Source organism: Zea mays, chromosome 8, assembly GCF_902167145.1.
Source record: "Zea mays cultivar B73 chromosome 8, Zm-B73-REFERENCE-NAM-5.0, whole genome shotgun sequence".
In the NCBI taxonomy this organism is placed as follows: Eukaryota; Viridiplantae; Streptophyta; class Magnoliopsida; order Poales; family Poaceae; genus Zea; species Zea mays.
The window spans coordinates 181,092,713-181,109,773 of NC_050103.1; the positions used below are offsets into that span (position 1 = coordinate 181,092,713).

Consider the following 17,061-nt stretch of genomic DNA (forward strand, 5'->3'; position numbering starts at 1 on the left):
CCGAGGAAGGAAGGGCGTCGTTGGTGGGGGACTCGACAACATTTGGGGGAGGAAGGGCGCCATTGGTGGGGGGTCGCGCGTGGCATTCGGCAGCCGGAGAAGGAAGACACGCGTGAGGAGATATGCGGGGGCACGGTGATGCCGGGTGGACGCCCTCACTGTGTCCTTAAGATATAGTAGAGATATACCATGACATGTAGACATGAGATACCGTATGGAACCGACTTGGAATAAAAGGTATGATGATCATTAATACATCGAGAGCAAAACAACATGATTGCATCAGATTACGTTATACACCATATAATCCCGTGACATGAGATGAGTGGTTGGCCCTATGAAAAGCATTGGTCATAGAAAGTATATACTTGTAACGCTTCCACTCCTTTGGACTACAAAAGCTCTGGTAGGACGATGTTCAATTCTATGTTCATAAAACCAAACCCAAGACAATAGACTTGCAAGCAATCCATCCAAACCAACAATAAAAGAAGTTAGTTTAGCTTGTCTTATCCTACACCTCTCTAAATAAGTTGTTCCTCCCCATTTGACTTGGTCCTTGTAATATTGTACACACCTATCATACAGAAATCCACGACCAGAAAGAGAATGTAGGGTGTTACACACTCCACGGACCGAACCTCTATAAAGACCCTATTTATTTCGGCTTCTAGTCATCAGAATAGGCTTTTAACAGCCAAAAACTTTGCTTCTCATCTGGCTTATGTGAGAATCACTTCTATGAAAATCACCTAAATGTACGTGAACGTAGAATTCACCGAGTCGTCATGACAGGAGGAATCCGTCGCTTCCTAAATCCCAAATCGTCCAAATCCTTCATCTTCCTTCACATGCAAGTCTTGTGGTATCCAGATTCTCATAGCAGCTAGATTAGCTAGGAATCTAGATTATCAAAAAAGTTTTTTTAGAAAAAGTTGTCCCAAATAGGTCCAAAAATTCTTGTGTCATTAGATTTGTGTTGTGGTGACGTGGTAGGCACAACTCTATAGTACCAATACTCACTTCGCACCCTCCTATCATTTTTCCACATTTACCTTTTGTACACTGTATATGCTACCATAATATATACTTTCTTCATCCTAAAATAGTAGTCATTTTAGCTCATGGTTTTATGTTTATATTTAAATGGATGAAGATAAATCTAAATACATGCATAAAACACATACATCAAATATTGTACGAATCCATTAATTAACTAAAATAATTTTTAATTTACGACGGAGGGAGTATAATAGTAAAAATTAAATTTTAGTTTCAACCTATATCTCTACAACTATTAAGAGTGAAGCGTAGACTGCCCCCGCCTCTACCAACTCCTCCTGCTACCGCGCGCCCAGCCCCCGCGAAAATCGCCGCAACCGAACGCCCGCCTGCGCGAAACGCCCGCACGCCCGTCTGTCCGCCGCAGCGCACGCTCCGCGCATCCCGCCGCGAATCCCTCCGCTGTCGAACCGCCCTCGCCGTTCTCCAGCGGGGCGCTCCAAGAACTCCACGCATACCATGTGGGTGCTGCTCCTCAAGACGCACCGCTCGCTGGGTGCCTCGCCTCGCTAGCCTCCGCCGCCGTCGCGCTGGGCGATGCGGCCAGGCATACGGTGGCCGGGGAGAGGACCTACGCGCGAGGCCCGCATGGTAGTCGCCGCCGGCGAGAGCCCCCTGGTGCGCTCTAGGTTCTGGTGCGCCATGGACCCCTCCCTGTTCGATGCACATTCTCCCTCCCCGACGCTCTATCCCTAGATCCACTTCTCGCGTCGCTCTCCCGTCGCCCCCGGCAAGCTCGCCTTCTGCAATTGCCACTCCGCGCTGCTTACGATGTCAAGCCAGCCACCATCCACCCGTACATCGCCTGACACTAAGGTGCCGAGGACCGGGGAGCTGGCCCTGAGGAGGGCGATCCCCGCTAACCCGAACATGAAGGCCATACAGGTTTGCCTGCTCCTGAGGATTTGCATGTAGGTTTGCTTATTCGATTCTTCCGTCTGGGCGTTGCCTTACATTCCTACATTTGGCAGGAATCGCTGGAGGATATTTCGTACTTGTTGAGGATACCGCAGAGGAAGCCGTACGGTTCCATGGAGGGCGATGTGAAGAAGTCCATGAAAGTAAATTGTCTGTCTCCATGGCATGTGAGAACACCTAGAGGGGGGGTGAATAGGTGATCCTGTAAAACTTCAAAACTTAAGCCACAAAAACTTGTTAAGTGTTAGAACAAGTATGGCCAAGTGGCTAGAGAGGAGTCAAAACACAATAACCACAAGAAATCAATCACAGAGATGACACGGTGGTTATCCCGTGGTTCGGCCAAGTACAAAACTTGCCTACTCCACGTTGTGGCGTCCCAACGGACGAGAGTTGCACTCAACTCCTCTCAAGTGATCCAATGATCAACTTGAATACCACGGTGTTCTTCTTTTCTTTGATCTTTTCCCGTTTGCGAGGAATCTCCACAACTTGGAGTCTCTCGCCCTTACAATTGAATTTCACAAAAGAAGCACGGAGTAAGGGAGGGAAGCAACACACACAAATCCACAGCAAAATGCGCACACACACGGCCAAGAAACGAGCTCAAGAGACTATCTCAAAGTTCACACTAGAACGAGCTCGAATCACTGAGAATGACAAACGAATGCGCAAAGACTGAGTGTGGATGATCAAGAATGCTCTAAGGTTGCTTGGTGTACTCCTCCATGCGCCTAGGGGTCCCTTTTATAGCCCCAAGGCAGCTAGGAGCCGTTGAGAACAAATCTGGAAGGCCATCCTTGCCTTCTGTCATCGGGCGCACCGGACAGTCCGGTGCACACCGGACACTGTCCGGTGCCCGATTTATTTCCATAAACAGCGCATCCGACCGTTGCTGTCTGTTGCAGATCCGGGCGCCGTTGGCGCACCGGACATGTCCGGTGCACACCGGACAGTCCGGTGCCCCATTCCGACCGTTGGCTCGGCCACGTGTCGCGCGCCGATCGCGCGGCCGACCGTTGGCCCGGCCGACCGTTGGCTCACCGGACAGTCCGGTGCACACCGGACAGTCCGGTGAATTTTAGCCGAAGTCGCCGGAGAAAAACCCGAGAGCGGCTGGTTTGCTCCGCGCTGGTCTGGCGCACCGGACACTGTCCGGTGCACACCGGACAGTCCGGTGCCCCAGCCCGAAGCAGCCCTCCACTCCTCTTCTTCTTCCTGTTTCTAACACTTAGACAAGAATATTAGTACACAAACCAATGTACTAAGGCTTAGAAACATACCTTACCTTGTGATTTGCACTTTGTTCATCCATGGGCATATTTTCACATTTAAGCACTTGTGTTTGCACTTAATCACCAAAATACTTAGAAATGGCCCAAAGGCACATTTCCCTTTCAATCTCCCCCTTTTTGGTGATTTATGCCAACACAACATAAAGCAAGTGGAACAAGTGCAAAACTACTTCAAATAAAAACTAACTTTGAGTTTTATTCAATTTTGGCATATATGGATCATTCTTTGCCACCACTTGGTTTGTTTTTGCAAATCAAACTCAAATCTCTATCTCTAAATCAAACACACATGTTGAAGCATAAAGAGAGTCATTCCAAAAGAGATTGATCAAAGATTTCAAAAACTCCCCCTATTTCCCATAATCAGTACTTCTCCCCACAAGAAGCCAACTTTTGACAAGAGAGACAATAAAAGAGTTTAACAAAACAAAAACTCTATTCTACTGTTTTCAAAATCTCTCAAGTGGTAGCTGATCCATTTATTGCTTTGGCCTTTATTTTCTCCCCCTTTGGCATCAAGCACCAAAACGGGATCAATCTTGGCCCTTTAACCCCATTGCCTCACCAAAATCTTCAATAAGAATACAAAGGCAATAAGAGTCTAAAGATGAACTTGGAATTAGTTACCCTCTCATCGGAGTGCAGTGGAAGTCTTTCATGGTCCAAATCCACCTTTTCCCTTTCAATCCACCTTCGAGACTAAATCAAGCAAACTCATGCAAATGGTTAGTCTCAAAGGGTCAAGTTGTAACACATCTCCCCCCTAAACATGTGCATCACTTTGCAACGGACTTGTGAGGTCCAGGGAGTGTTTGTACAACTTGAGCACCATAATAAGCAACATAATGTAAAAAGGAACATGATCAAAAGCATAACTACATGTATGCTACAATTCAATCCAGGTTCCGCGAATCTAAGACATTTAGCTCACTACGCAACCTGCAAAAGGTCTTCTCATCTAGAGGCTTAGTGAAGATATCGGCTAGCTGGTTCTCGGTGCTAACATGAAACACTTCGATATCGCCCTTTTGCTGGTGGTCTCTCAAAAAGTGATGCCGGATGTCTATGTGCTTTGTGCGGCTGTGTTCAACAGGATTTTCCGCCATGCGGATAGCACTCTCATTATCACATAGGAGTGGGACTTTTCTCAGATTGTAGCCAAAGTCCCGGAGGGTTTGCCTCATCCAAAGTAGTTGCGCGCAACACTGTCCTGCGGCAACATACTCGGCCTCAGCGGTGGATAGGGCAACGGAGGTTTGTTTCTTAGAATTCCATGACACCAGGGACCTTCCTAAGAATTGGCACGTCCCCGATGTACTTTTCCTATCGACCTTACATCCAGCATAGTCGGAGTCTGAGTATCCAACCAAGTCAAAGGTAGACCCCTTTGGATACCAGAGCCCGAAGCAAGGCGTAGCAACTAAATATCTAAGAATTCGCTTCACCGCCACTAAGTGACATTCCTTAGGATCGGATTGAAATCTAGCACACATGCATACGCTAAGCATAATATCCGGTCTACTAGCACATAAATAAAGCAAGGAACCTATCATTGACCGGTATGCTTTTTGATCAACAGACTTACCTCCTTTGTTGAGGTCTGTGTGTCCGTCGGTTCCCATCGGCGTCTTTGCAGGCTTGGCGTCCTTCATCCCAAACCTCTTTAGCAAGTCTTGCGTGTACTTCGTTTGGGAGATGAAAGTGCCGTCCTTGAGTTGCTTCACTTGGAACCCAAGGAAGTAGTTCAACTCACCCATCATCGACATCTCGAATTTCTGCGTCATCACCCTGCTAAACTCTTCACAGGACTTTTGGTTAGTCGAACCAAATATTATGTCATCGACGTAAATTTGGCACACAAACAAATCACCATTACAAGTCTTAGTAAAAAGAGTTGGATCGGCTTTCCCAACCTTGAAAGCATTAGCAATTAAGAAATCTCTAAGGCATTCATACCATGCTCTTGGGGCTTGCTTAAGTCCATAGAGCGCCTTAGAGAGCTTACACACGTGGTCGGGGTACCGTTCATCCTCGAAGCCAGGGGGTTGCTCCACGTACACCTCTTCCTTGATCGGCCCATTGAGGAAAGCGCTCTTCACATCCATTTGGAACAACCTGAAAGAGTGGTGAGCGGCATATGCTAGCAAGATACGAATAGACTCTAGCCTAGCCACAGGAGCAAAGGTCTCCTCAAAGTCCAAACCTGCGACTTGGGCATAACCTTTTGCCACAAGTCTAGCCTTGTTCCTTGTCACCACCCCGTGCTCGTCTTGTTTGTTGCGAAACACCCACTTGGTTCCCACAACATTTTGCTTGGGACGAGGCACCAGTGTCCAAACTTCATTGCGCTTGAAGTTGTTGAGCTCCTCCTGCATGGCCAACACCCAGTCCGGATCTAGCAAGGCCTCCTCTACCCTGAAAGGCTCAATAGAGGAGACAAAGGAGTAATGCTCACAAAAATTAACTAATCGAGAACGAGTAGTTACTCCCTTGCTAATGTCACCCAGAATTTGGTCGACGGGATGATCCCTTTGAATTATCGCTCGAACTTGGGTTGGAGGTGCCGGTTGCGCATCTTCTTCTATCACATGATCATCTTGTGCTCCCCCTTGATCACACGCCTCCTGTTGATGAACCTGTTCATCGTCTTGAGTTGGGGGTAGCACCATAGTTGAGGAAGATGGTTGAACTCGTTCATCTTGTTCCTGTGGCCGCACTTCTCCAATCGCCATGGTTCGTATAGCGGCCGTCGGAACATCTTCTTCATCTACATCATCACAATCAACAACTTGCTCTCTTGGAGAGCCATTAGTCTCATCAAATACAACGTCGCTAGAGACTTCAACCAAACCTGATGATTTGTTGAAGACTCTATACGCCTTTGTATTTGAGTCATAACCTAACAAAAACCCTTCTACAGCTTTGGGAGCAAATTTTGAATTTCTACCCTTCTTTACTAGAATGTAGCACTTGCTCCCAAATACACGAAAGTACGATACATTGGGTTTGTTACCGGTTAGAAGCTCATATGATGTCTTCTTGAGGAGGCGGTGAAGGTAGACCCTGTTGATGGCGTGGCAAGCCGTGTTCACGGCTTCCGACCAAAAACGCTCGGGGGTCTTGAACTCTCCAAGCATAGTCCTCGCCATGTCGATTAGCGTCCTGTTCTTCCTCTCTACCACACCATTTTGCTGTGGTGTATAAGGAGCGGAGAACTCGTGCTTGATCCCTTCCTCCTCAAGGAACTCCTCCACTTGAAGGTTCTTGAACTCGGACCCGTTGTCGCTCCTTATCTTTTTCACCTTGAGCTCAAACTCATTTTGAGCTCTCCTGAGGAAGCGCTTGAGGGTCCCTTGGGTTTCAGACTTATCCTGCAAAAAGAACACCCAAGTGAAGCGGGAAAAGTCATCAACAATAACTAGACCATACTTACTCCCTCCTATGCTCAGATAGGCGACGGGTCCGAAGAGGTCCATATGCAGCAGCTCCAGAGGTCTTGAAGTGGTCATCACATTCTTGCTGTGATGTGCTCCTCCCACTTGCTTACCTGCTTGACAAGCTGCACAAGGTCTATCTTTTTCGAATTGCACGTTAGTCAAACCTATCACGTGTTCTCCCTTTAGAAGCTTGTGAAGGTTCTTCATTCCCACATGTGCTAAGCGGCGATGCCACAGCCAGCCCATGCTAGTCTTAGCTATTAAGCATGCATCTAGACCGGCCTCTTCTTTTGCAAAATCAACTAAGTAAAGTTTGTCGTCTAATACACCCTTAAAAGCTAGTGAACCATCACTTCTTCTAAAGACAGACACATCTATATTTGTAAATAGACAGTTGTACCCCATGTTGCACAACTGACTAACAGATAGCAAATTATAACCTAGAGACTCTACTAAAAACACATTAGAGATAGAGTGCTCATTAGAAATTGCAATTTTACCTAACCCTTTTACCTTGCCTTGATTCCCATCACCGAATATGATTGAATCTTGGGAATCCTTATTCTTGACGTAGGAGGTGAACATCTTCTTCTCCCCCGTCATATGGTTTGTGCATCCGCTATCAATAATCCAGCTTGAACCCCCGGATGCATAAACCTGCAAGGCAAATTTAGGCTTGGGACTTAGGTACCCAACTCATGTTGGGTCCTACAAGGTTAGCACAAATATTCTTAGGGACCCAAATGCAAGTTTTATCTCCCTTGCATCTTGCCCCTAACTTCCTAGCAACAATTTTCTTATCCTTTCTACAAATAGCAAAGAAAGCATTTAGAGCACAATAAATTTCGGAAGGTTCATTCACTACTTTCCTAGGAGCATTATGAACTACATTTCTCCTAGGCATTTGGTGAACAACATTTCTTCTAAACACATTTCTACCATGCATAACATGAGAACTAGAAGCAGTCATAGCATAAGAGTCATAAGCATGTGAATCAAAAACATCATTACTTCTAAAAGCATTTCTAGAGTATCTCCTATCATAGTACATGAAAGCATGATTCTTCTTAACACTATTAGCCATAGGAGCCTTCCCTTTTTCCTTGGTGGAGATAGGAGTCTTATGGCTTGTTAAGTTCTTGGCTTCCCTCTTGAAGCCAAGCCCATCCTTAATTGAGGGGTGTCTACCAATAGTGTAGGCATCCCTTGCAAATTTTAGTTTTTCAAATTCACTCTTGCTAGTCTTAAGTTGGGCATTAAGACTAGCTAATTCATCATTCAATTTTGAAATGGAAACTAAGTGTTCACTACAAGCATTAATATCAACATCCTTACACCTAGTGCAAATTTCAACATGTTCAACACAAGAGTTGGATTTTTGTGCTTCTACTAGTTTAGCATTTAAGTCATCATTAATGCTCTTTAATTTAGAAATTGAATCATGGCATGTAGACAATTCACAAGCAAGCATTTCATTTCTCTTAATTTCTAATGCAAGGGATTTTTGAGCCTCTACAAACTTATCATGTTCTTCGTACAAGAGATCCTCTTGCTTTTCTAGTAGCCTATTCTTATCATTTAAAGCATCAATCAATTCATTAATTTTGTCAATCTTAGATCTATCTAAACCTTTAAATAGGCATGAATAGTCTATTTCATCATCACTCGACTCATCCTCACTAGAAGAAGCATAAGTAGAGTTTTGAGTACTTACTTTCTTCTCCTTAGCCATGAGGCACGTGTGATGCTCGTTGGGGAAGAGGGATGACTTGTTGAAGGCGGTGGCGGCGAGTCCTTCGTTGTCGGAGTCGGACGAGGAGCAATCCGAATCCCACTCCTTTCCAATATGAGCCTCGCCCTTTGCCTTCTTGTAATTTTTCTTCTTTTCCCATTTTCCACTCTTCTTTTCCTGGTCACTATCATTATCGGGACAATTAGCGATAAAGTGACCAATCTTACCACACTTGAAGCATGAGCGCTTCCCCTTCGTCTTGGTCTTGTTGGGATGCTCCTTGCGACCCCTTAACGCCGTCTTGAAGCGCTTAATGATGAGAGCCATTTCTTCATCATTAAGCCCGGCCGCCTCAATTTGCGCCACCTTGCTTGGTAGTGCCTCCTTGCTTCTCGATGCCTTGAGAGCAATGGGTTGAGGCTCGTGGATTGGACCGTTCAACGCGTCATCGACGTACCTCGCCTCCTTGATCATCATCCGCCCGCTTACAAATTTTCCAAGAATTTCTTCGGGCGACATTTTGGTGTACCTGGGATTCTCACGAATATTATTCACCAAATGAGGATCAAGAACGGTAAAGGACCTTAGCATTAGGCGGACGACGTCGTGGTCCGTCCATCGCGTGCTTCCATAGCTCCTTATCTTGTTGACAAGGGTTTTGAGCCGGTTGTATGTTTGGGTTGGCTCCTCCCCCCTTATCATAGCAAATCTTCCAAGTTCGCCCTCCACCAACTCCATCTTGGTGAGCATGGTGATGTCGTTGCCCTCGTGAGAGATCTTGAGGGTGTCCCATATTTGCTTGGCATTGTCCAAGCCGCTCACCTTATTGTATTCTTCCCTGCACAAAGATGCTAAAAGAACAGTAGTAGCTTGTGCATTTCTATGGATTTGTTCATTTATAAGCATAGGACTATCCGAGCTATCAAATTTCATTCCATTCTCTACAATCTCCCATATGCTTGGATGAAGAGAGAATAAGTGACTACGCATTTTATGACTCCAAAATCCGTAGTCCTCCCCATCAAAGTGTGGAGGTTTGCCGAGAGGAATGGAAAGCAAATGCGAATTCGAACTATGTGGAATACGAGAATAATCAAATGAAAAGTTTGAATTGACCGTCTTCCTGTAGTCGTTGTCGTCGTCCTTTTGGGAAGAAGAGGATTCGTCGCTGTCGTAGTAGACGATCTCCTTGATGCGCCTTGTCTTCTTCTTCTTCCCATCTTTACGTCTGTGGCCCGAGCCAGAGTCGTTGGATTTATCATCTTTTGGCTCGTTGACGAAGGACTCCTTTTCCGTGTCGTTGATCACGATTCCCTTCCCCTTAGGATCCATCTCTTCGGGCGGTTAGTCCCTTTCTTGAAGAGAACGGCTTTGATACCAATTGAGAGCACCTAGAGGGGGGGGTGAATAGGTGATCCTGTAAAACTTCAAAACTTAAGCCACAAAAACTTGTTAAGTGTTAGAACAAGTATGGCCAAGTGGCTAGAGAGGAGTCAAAACACAATAACCACAAGAAATCAATCACAGAGATGACACGGTGGTTATCCCGTGGTTCGGCCAAGTACAAAACTTGCCTACTCCACGTTGTGGCGTCCCAACGGACGAGAGTTGCACTCAACTCCTCTCAAGTGATCCAATGATCAACTTGAATACCACGGTGTTCTTCTTTTCTTTGATCTTTTCCCGTTTGCGAGGAATCTCCACAACTTGGAGTCTCTCGCCCTTACAATTGAATTTCACAAAAGAAGCACGGAGTAAGGGAGGGAAGCAACACACACAAATCCACAGCAAAATGCGCACACACACGGCCAAGAAACGAGCTCAAGAGACTATCTCAAAGTTCACACTAGAACGAGCTCGAATCACTGAGAATGACAAACGAATGCGCAAAGACTGAGTGTGGATGATCAAGAATGCTCTAAGGTTGCTTGGTGTACTCCTCCATGCGCCTAGGGGTCCCTTTTATAGCCCCAAGGCAGCTAGGAGCCGTTGAGAACAAATCTGGAAGGCCATCCTTGCCTTCTGTCATCGGGCGCACCGGACAGTCCGGTGCACACCGGACACTGTCCGGTGCCCGATTTATTTCCATAAACAGCGCATCCGACCGTTGCTGTCTGTTGCAGATCCGGGCGCCGTTGGCGCACCGGACATGTCCGGTGCACACCGGACAGTCCGGTGCCCCATTCCGACCGTTGGCTCGGCCACGTGTCGCGCGCCGATCGCGCGGCCGACCGTTGGCCCGGCCGACCGTTGGCTCACCGGACAGTCCGGTGCACACCGGATAGTCCGGTGAATTTTAGCCGAAGTCGCCGGAGAAAAACCCGAGAGCGACTGGTTTGCTCCGCGCTGGTCTGGCGCACCGGACACTGTCCGGTGCACACCGGACAGTCCGGTGCCCCAGCCCGAAGCAGCCCTCCACTCCTCTTCTTCTTCCTGTTTCTAACACTTAGACAAGAATATTAGTACACAAACCAATGTACTAAGGCTTAGAAACATACCTTACCTTGTGATTTGCACTTTGTTCATCCATGGGCATATTTTCACATTTAAGCACTTGTGTTTGCACTTAATCACCAAAATACTTAGAAATGGCCCAAAGGCACATTTCCCTTTCAGCATGTTAATTTTTCTGGTTGCTCTTCAGAGTTGAGAGTAACTATTTCCTGGAGCTATCTAGACTGATGGCACATGTTTGATCCGTGCTCTTGTGCACTTGCCAGTTCCACTTGATAGGATTGCACTTCATTCATATACTACTCTGATGCTCTTGTGCAGATAGCAATGGACAACAAGGAGGCAATCCTGGCAAGCATTCCTGAAGAGCATAAGGAGGAGGGTGCCAAGCTATATACCTCATTACTCGAAGAGAAGGTAATTAAAAAATGCTAAGGGTGCAAAATGTAGTTCACGGAACAAACATGAACCTATTTTTTACCTGTATTTAGCCATGATCTTTATTCTTGTAGCATGATAGCTGAGCTATTTTGCACCATCTGCAGACTGGTTTGCAGACTCTCTTGAAATATATTAAGGAGAATAACCCTGACAAACTTTCTATAGCACTTGCTTCATCACTTGACACTGTTGCTGAATTGGAGCTGTTACAGGTACCTCAGTGAACCCATAGACTATCGGATAGAACTTAGACAATGCTTAGAACAAGGTTCCAGTGATCATTCTGAATTTATGATTACTTGAAACGTTTTCCCTCTCTTTGAATAGGCTCCTGGTCTGTCCTTTCTCCTGGTCTGTCCTTTCTCCGTAGAGGAAAGACTTGCTGGCTGCAGGTACCTTGCACCAGAGTATGCAGGTGATCATCCTATATTTCTTCTTACCAAGTATCATATGTGTTCACTTCAATTGACAAGCACATTACATCTAACCTACAGCTACCTGTAATAATATTATTTAATGGTTTATTATTAATAGTGAGGTCGCTGGTTATTTTTAACAGTCCACCGACAGCACTCGCTCGCCCTAAACCCTCACCTCTCAGATCCTGCCCCTCGCTCGCCGCCCAATCAACAGCTCAGACGTTGCCGCCACATCCGAGCAAAGGTGGAGGCGTCTGCCTCCACACACCTCGCCCTCGCCACCGCCGTCCCTAGAGAAGACACGGAGGTGCAGAGAAGACACGGAGGTACGTCACAATTTCAAACTGTTGGTTAAACATTACTGAGAATGGCAAATGTAAATAGGATTTTAAAGCATAAGCACTGTGATCACAATGTTGGTTAAACATTATTCAAACTGTTGGTTAGTGAATGTGGAAGTTTTCATGTATTTTTGTTATGAGTGCAAGGTGCAGTTTCTGTATCTAACTACCCCTTTCTTAACATCATGTGGCTATTCTATCGGCATGAATAATTGATTAGTCCTAGATCATTATGTATGGTGGTCTTGCATTAGTCTTTTTATACTTCTGATTTATAGCATGACCTCTTTGAGTATTGATCAGTGTTATATCAATTCTTTCTTAATTCTTATAACATTTTTTTGTTTATATGCATTCTTCCGGTACATATCGGTTGATGCTAATTTTAAGATAAGGACCAATACGTGTCCTGTTTATGGGTCTCACACGAGTCATCATTTGGTCTCCCAGTTACTCCGTCAGCATTACAAACTTGAGTTGGCTTCACCTTTCTGATCTCCTCCAACAGCTCAAAGCGCTCCTCCAAACGTCCTTTCCCATACTCATATGGTATCCCTTGCTTGTCACAAATCTTACCAAGGAGGCCACCAATCCATCCAGTCCTGCCATATATTAAAAACTTGTACAAAGGCTTTTGAGGGGCAGCAGTGGTCCTTTTGGCACTGGTTGCAGGAGCTGTTCGTGCCCGTTCGTTGCATATGGTTCTTGAATCTGGGAGGGAAGAAGATTTTTCCTCAATTTCCGTTGACCATTTCAATCAACAACCATGCTGCATCTATGAGATATCTTTCACCTGTAGTGGATACATTCAATAACTTCTGCAGAAGTTATGCAAGGCAAGAAAGTACCCCTTTCACGTGAACAAGTCCAATGTAGCCTGAATCCTTATGCTCTTTAATGTTTGTGTCAAGCCATAGAACCAAGGGACATAATCCTTTCGCTTTGGATGGCCCAGCTGGCAGACACGAATTAGATTCATCTACAATATAACAATCAATAAGGTTAGCACAAATATCACTTCACATGAGACATACTTCATGGCTTTGGATACCAGTTTCTCAGACCTGTAATTTTAAAAGTTATCTACCAATATTGGAACTTTACTCATCTTCTCTAATAAAACTAACAATCACACATTCAGAAAGTAGATGGGTTGATTGTAGCAAATAGATGATAATGTTCAGTTACAAACATGCACCTATATATGCGGAAAAAGAGGTTCAGATTAATGGAAAAGATAAGAAATGCTAAATTTTTCATGTGGTGGTGCATCTTTCGCACCTTCTAGAGCCTAATCCTAGAGTAGTATATTGTGGTGATTCAACAAAACTCTGCAATCTCTGCTAGACTTGCGACAGTACACGGACTACACCACTTCCTGAATAACTGTAGCATTTAAGGGAAAGGGGGGGAAGGCCACAATACTACAAGGGCAAGGAAACCGCTGATGGCACAACAAACCAGCAAGGCCAGGCCTGGAAGTGTTTTACACAGCGAGCGTAGGCATGGCGGCTTCTGGCCACGGAGAATCATTGGGAAGATGATCTACCATATTGCCATGGGCTGAACTTGACTGAAGTGACATCTGTCTCGTCGGTGACATCGGAGCCGTCTATGGCAGCCCGGTGCTCTGTGTATTTTCCGTTGTATTCATAAATTTCCAGGTCACCCCACGGTGTAGGGGAGACCACATCTGTCAGGTTGAACCATCTAGGAGTAAATTGCTCGCCCTTGGCCTCTCGAGTTCGTTTCTCAGCTCTCTGTTGTTCCTCGAGCCTGAAAGTTTGCAGAAACTCGGGGGTGGTGTCAAAACTGAAGGCAGGAAAACAGGCCATTCGAAATTCCAATATACAATCAGAAAAGCAGAGAATGGGGAAAGTACCTGCTCTTCTCTGCCCCAGACTTAGACATGTCACCCTTCTTGAGGGCATATCTATCAGGCCTCAACCGTGAATCAGATGCCAACAGCTTCTTAGGTGCCGTGTCGAAGCTGTTTATTTTGTGTGCAAATTGTGTGTACTGATACTTGTCGCCCTGTGGGGCAGGAGCAACTCTCCAGATCTGCAGTCAATCAAGTATGACCAGTTCAGTGCATCAGTCATCCGCAAATATGTGAAAGAAAGTACGACCTCCTTCAGCTCCGTGCCTGGAAGCGAATCGCCTTCTTGGTCACATGGTTGGCAACTCAGGGACTTGTTCCACTTCCCTGTAATCATAATTCTGGGTTCTTCCGCTGCACTGTACACATACCCATCCACCTCGTAACGGCCAGCCCTGAAATGTTAGGGTAAATTGAGACAAGCCTAGACAAAGAAATAAACACTGGACTGAGAGAACTATAAGACAATAAAAAAACCCAAAATGTAGCCTGAATCCTTATGCTCTTTAATGTTTTTGTCAAGCCATAGAACCAAGGGACATAATCCTTTCGCTTTGGATGGCCTAGCTGGTAGACACGAATTAGATTCATCTACAATATAACAATCAATAAGGTTAGCACAAATATCACTTCACATGAGACATACTTCATGGCTTTGGATACCAGTTTCTCAGACCTATAATTTTAAAAGTTATCTACCAATATTGGAACATTACTCATCTTCTCTAATAAAACTAACAATCACACATTCAGAAAGTAGATGGGTTGATTGTAGCAAATAGATGATAATGTTCAGTTACAAACATGCACCTATATATGCGGAAAAAGAGGTTCAGATTAATGGAAAAGATAAGAAAAGAGCCATGGCACTAGAAAGCACAAGCCTCATATGAATTCTCTGAAGCTTGCAATTTGTGAAGTAAGCAGCCAACTCCTTTTGGCGGGTCACCTCATCCCTCAATTCCTTTCTCTTGAGTTCCATCTTCAGACCAAGAATATACTCTCTCACTATCTCAATTAATTCTTTCACCTCATCAACTTCTCTCCGTGTAGTTCAAGAGTTGTCTTGTGAATCTAACCTGATCTTACACGTATACAAGACACGAGACGCACAGCGAAAAAACTAACCACTGTAAAGTACAGTTTCCAGCATCAGTTGGCGTCTGCATCATGGTTGTACTGCGGCTGATGTTAGTTTTCTGTGGCGGTGAAGGCGAAGTCATGGGCACAGGCTGCTGCCCTGCAGGCTGCGGTCTGCCAAAAACCAAGGAAATATATGAAGGAAATCAACAAGGAAATACCACTGCAACAGTTTGTTCAGAGAACTGCTCTTAAGGTCTAAGATGAGGAGATGAAAATGCTGCAAGGACCAAAGAAAATTTCGCAGCAACTCCTAAAACAGAGATACTCTTCTCACAAGCTTAGTTAGCAACTGGGAATCTGAGATAATTAAGTGGTTGAAAGGCAAAGTGCAGGTGCTGGCCCTCTGTGAAAGCACACGTGCTGGCGTTCTTTCCGGAATTGAAAGTTTTTTAAAACCCTTGAGCCGTCTCCAGGTTTTCTTTTGCTTACTAATTATTTGTTAATATACACTATACTAAATGAAAATGTAGCTGCAAGTTAATGACAATTTCTGTGGTGCATGAATAATCTTCAGGTACTTATCATATCTTATGAGACTTTCCGCATGCATTCTTCAAAATTTCAATCTATTCATGTATGCGTTTCTGAACTTTCGATGCTTCAATTCATTTGCGGGAATAAGTTTGGTTTAATCTAGAAGACTGTTTGATCTTGCTTATATGCTTACTTGTGATCTTTCTTTTTCGCCAAGTGAACAGGACCTGCATCTCGGCATCTGCGCGACTGCGTTAAGATCGCACACCATGTCTGAGATTGTCAATCAAGGAAAACTGGTGTCTGATGAGATCATCATAAATCTGCTGTCAAGACGCCTGGAAGAGGGAGAAGAAAAGGGTGAATTGGGGTTCATCCTTGATGGCTTTCCTCGAACCATGAGACAAGCGGTAAGCTAATTATTTGACCTGACCATAAGTATGCAAAAACAAATACTTGCCTTTGATCAGGAAGCATTTTTCACTTGCTTTCGTTAACGAAATGGCCCGATCTGTGGTTTGTTGGTCAATGCCATGTTTTTTTATTACTGTCTTATGCTGGGAGCAAAATAGAAACAAAGAATAGCTTCAATTGATGCCTTTTAGAACGGATTCTGTAGAGCAACTCATGGATACTTTCTGCTTGTTTTAACAAACGCGGCAGTGGGCGAGCTCTGGTGTAGGTAGAAGATGACCCAGATCATGTTCGAGACCTTCAATACCCCAGCTATGTACGTCGCCATCCAGGCCGTGCTCTCTCTATATGCCAGTGGTCGTACCACAGGTGAGCTAATTCCGTTCTCTGCTTAACAATTTCCAAATCCGATTTTCTCCTGCAGTCCGTAATCTCTAAAATCTGTGGCCTCTCTCAGGTATCGTGCTCGACTCGGGAGATGGTGTGAGCCACACCATCCCCATCTACGAGGGATACGCCCTCCCCCACGCCATCCTTCGTCTTGACCTGGCCGGTCGCGACCTCACCGACTGCTCATCTGCGCTAGACTGTGTTTGTTCAAAAGATATTATTCAAATTTAACTGAAAGATTTTATTCGTTGCACAATTATTGTATTGCTTTGTTTGTTGAATATTATTTGCTTGGCGATGGGCTGCTGTTGCTGCTAGCAGGATTGAGAACGGATGGGCTGCAATCTATTGTTGGTGCCTGGTATCAGAGAGGTTGACATGGGTGCACCTGTTCACAATCTTGAGGTGAGAATATCGAAACTGTCTAAGAGACTTCTCGAGGTGAGAATACCGAAACTCTCTTAATTAGAGGTGTGTAGTAATTACACAATAACATTATCAATCTTAATTATTTATCTGATTCCTAGCCATTGTTGCCGCCTCAGCCCGCGCTCGACCACCGCCACCGCTACTTCAAGCAGTTAGCTTAGCTGTGTGGTAAAATGATTGGTTAGCGATCTTTTCTACTTTTATATACTGTCTGCATAGTACACAGTAGGTAC

At 45.1% G+C, this 17,061-nt stretch overlaps 1 protein-coding gene and 1 long non-coding RNA gene across 2 annotated transcripts; one reads left to right on the plus strand and one right to left on the minus strand.

Moving 5' to 3' along the window:
• Positions 1-1,863: 1,863 nt before the first annotated feature.
• Positions 1,864-11,230, plus strand: LOC103636654 (uncharacterized). The gene is made up of 3 exons (XR_558108.1): positions 1,864-1,947; positions 2,034-2,123; positions 11,220-11,230. It is a non-coding gene; the product is annotated as an uncharacterized lncRNA (long non-coding RNA).
• A 2,188-nt stretch (positions 11,231-13,418) lies between these two features.
• Positions 13,419-14,453, minus strand: LOC103636655 (oxysterol-binding protein-related protein 3C). The gene is made up of 3 exons (XM_008659005.3): positions 14,229-14,453; positions 13,982-14,160; positions 13,419-13,875 (listed from the first exon to the last, which is right to left on the minus strand). The coding sequence occupies exons 1-3, from the start codon at positions 14,313-14,315 to the stop codon at positions 13,629-13,631; spliced, it is 513 nt and encodes a 170-aa protein (XP_008657227.3). The 5' UTR covers positions 14,316-14,453; the 3' UTR covers positions 13,419-13,628.
• Positions 14,454-17,061: the final 2,608 nt, after the last annotated feature.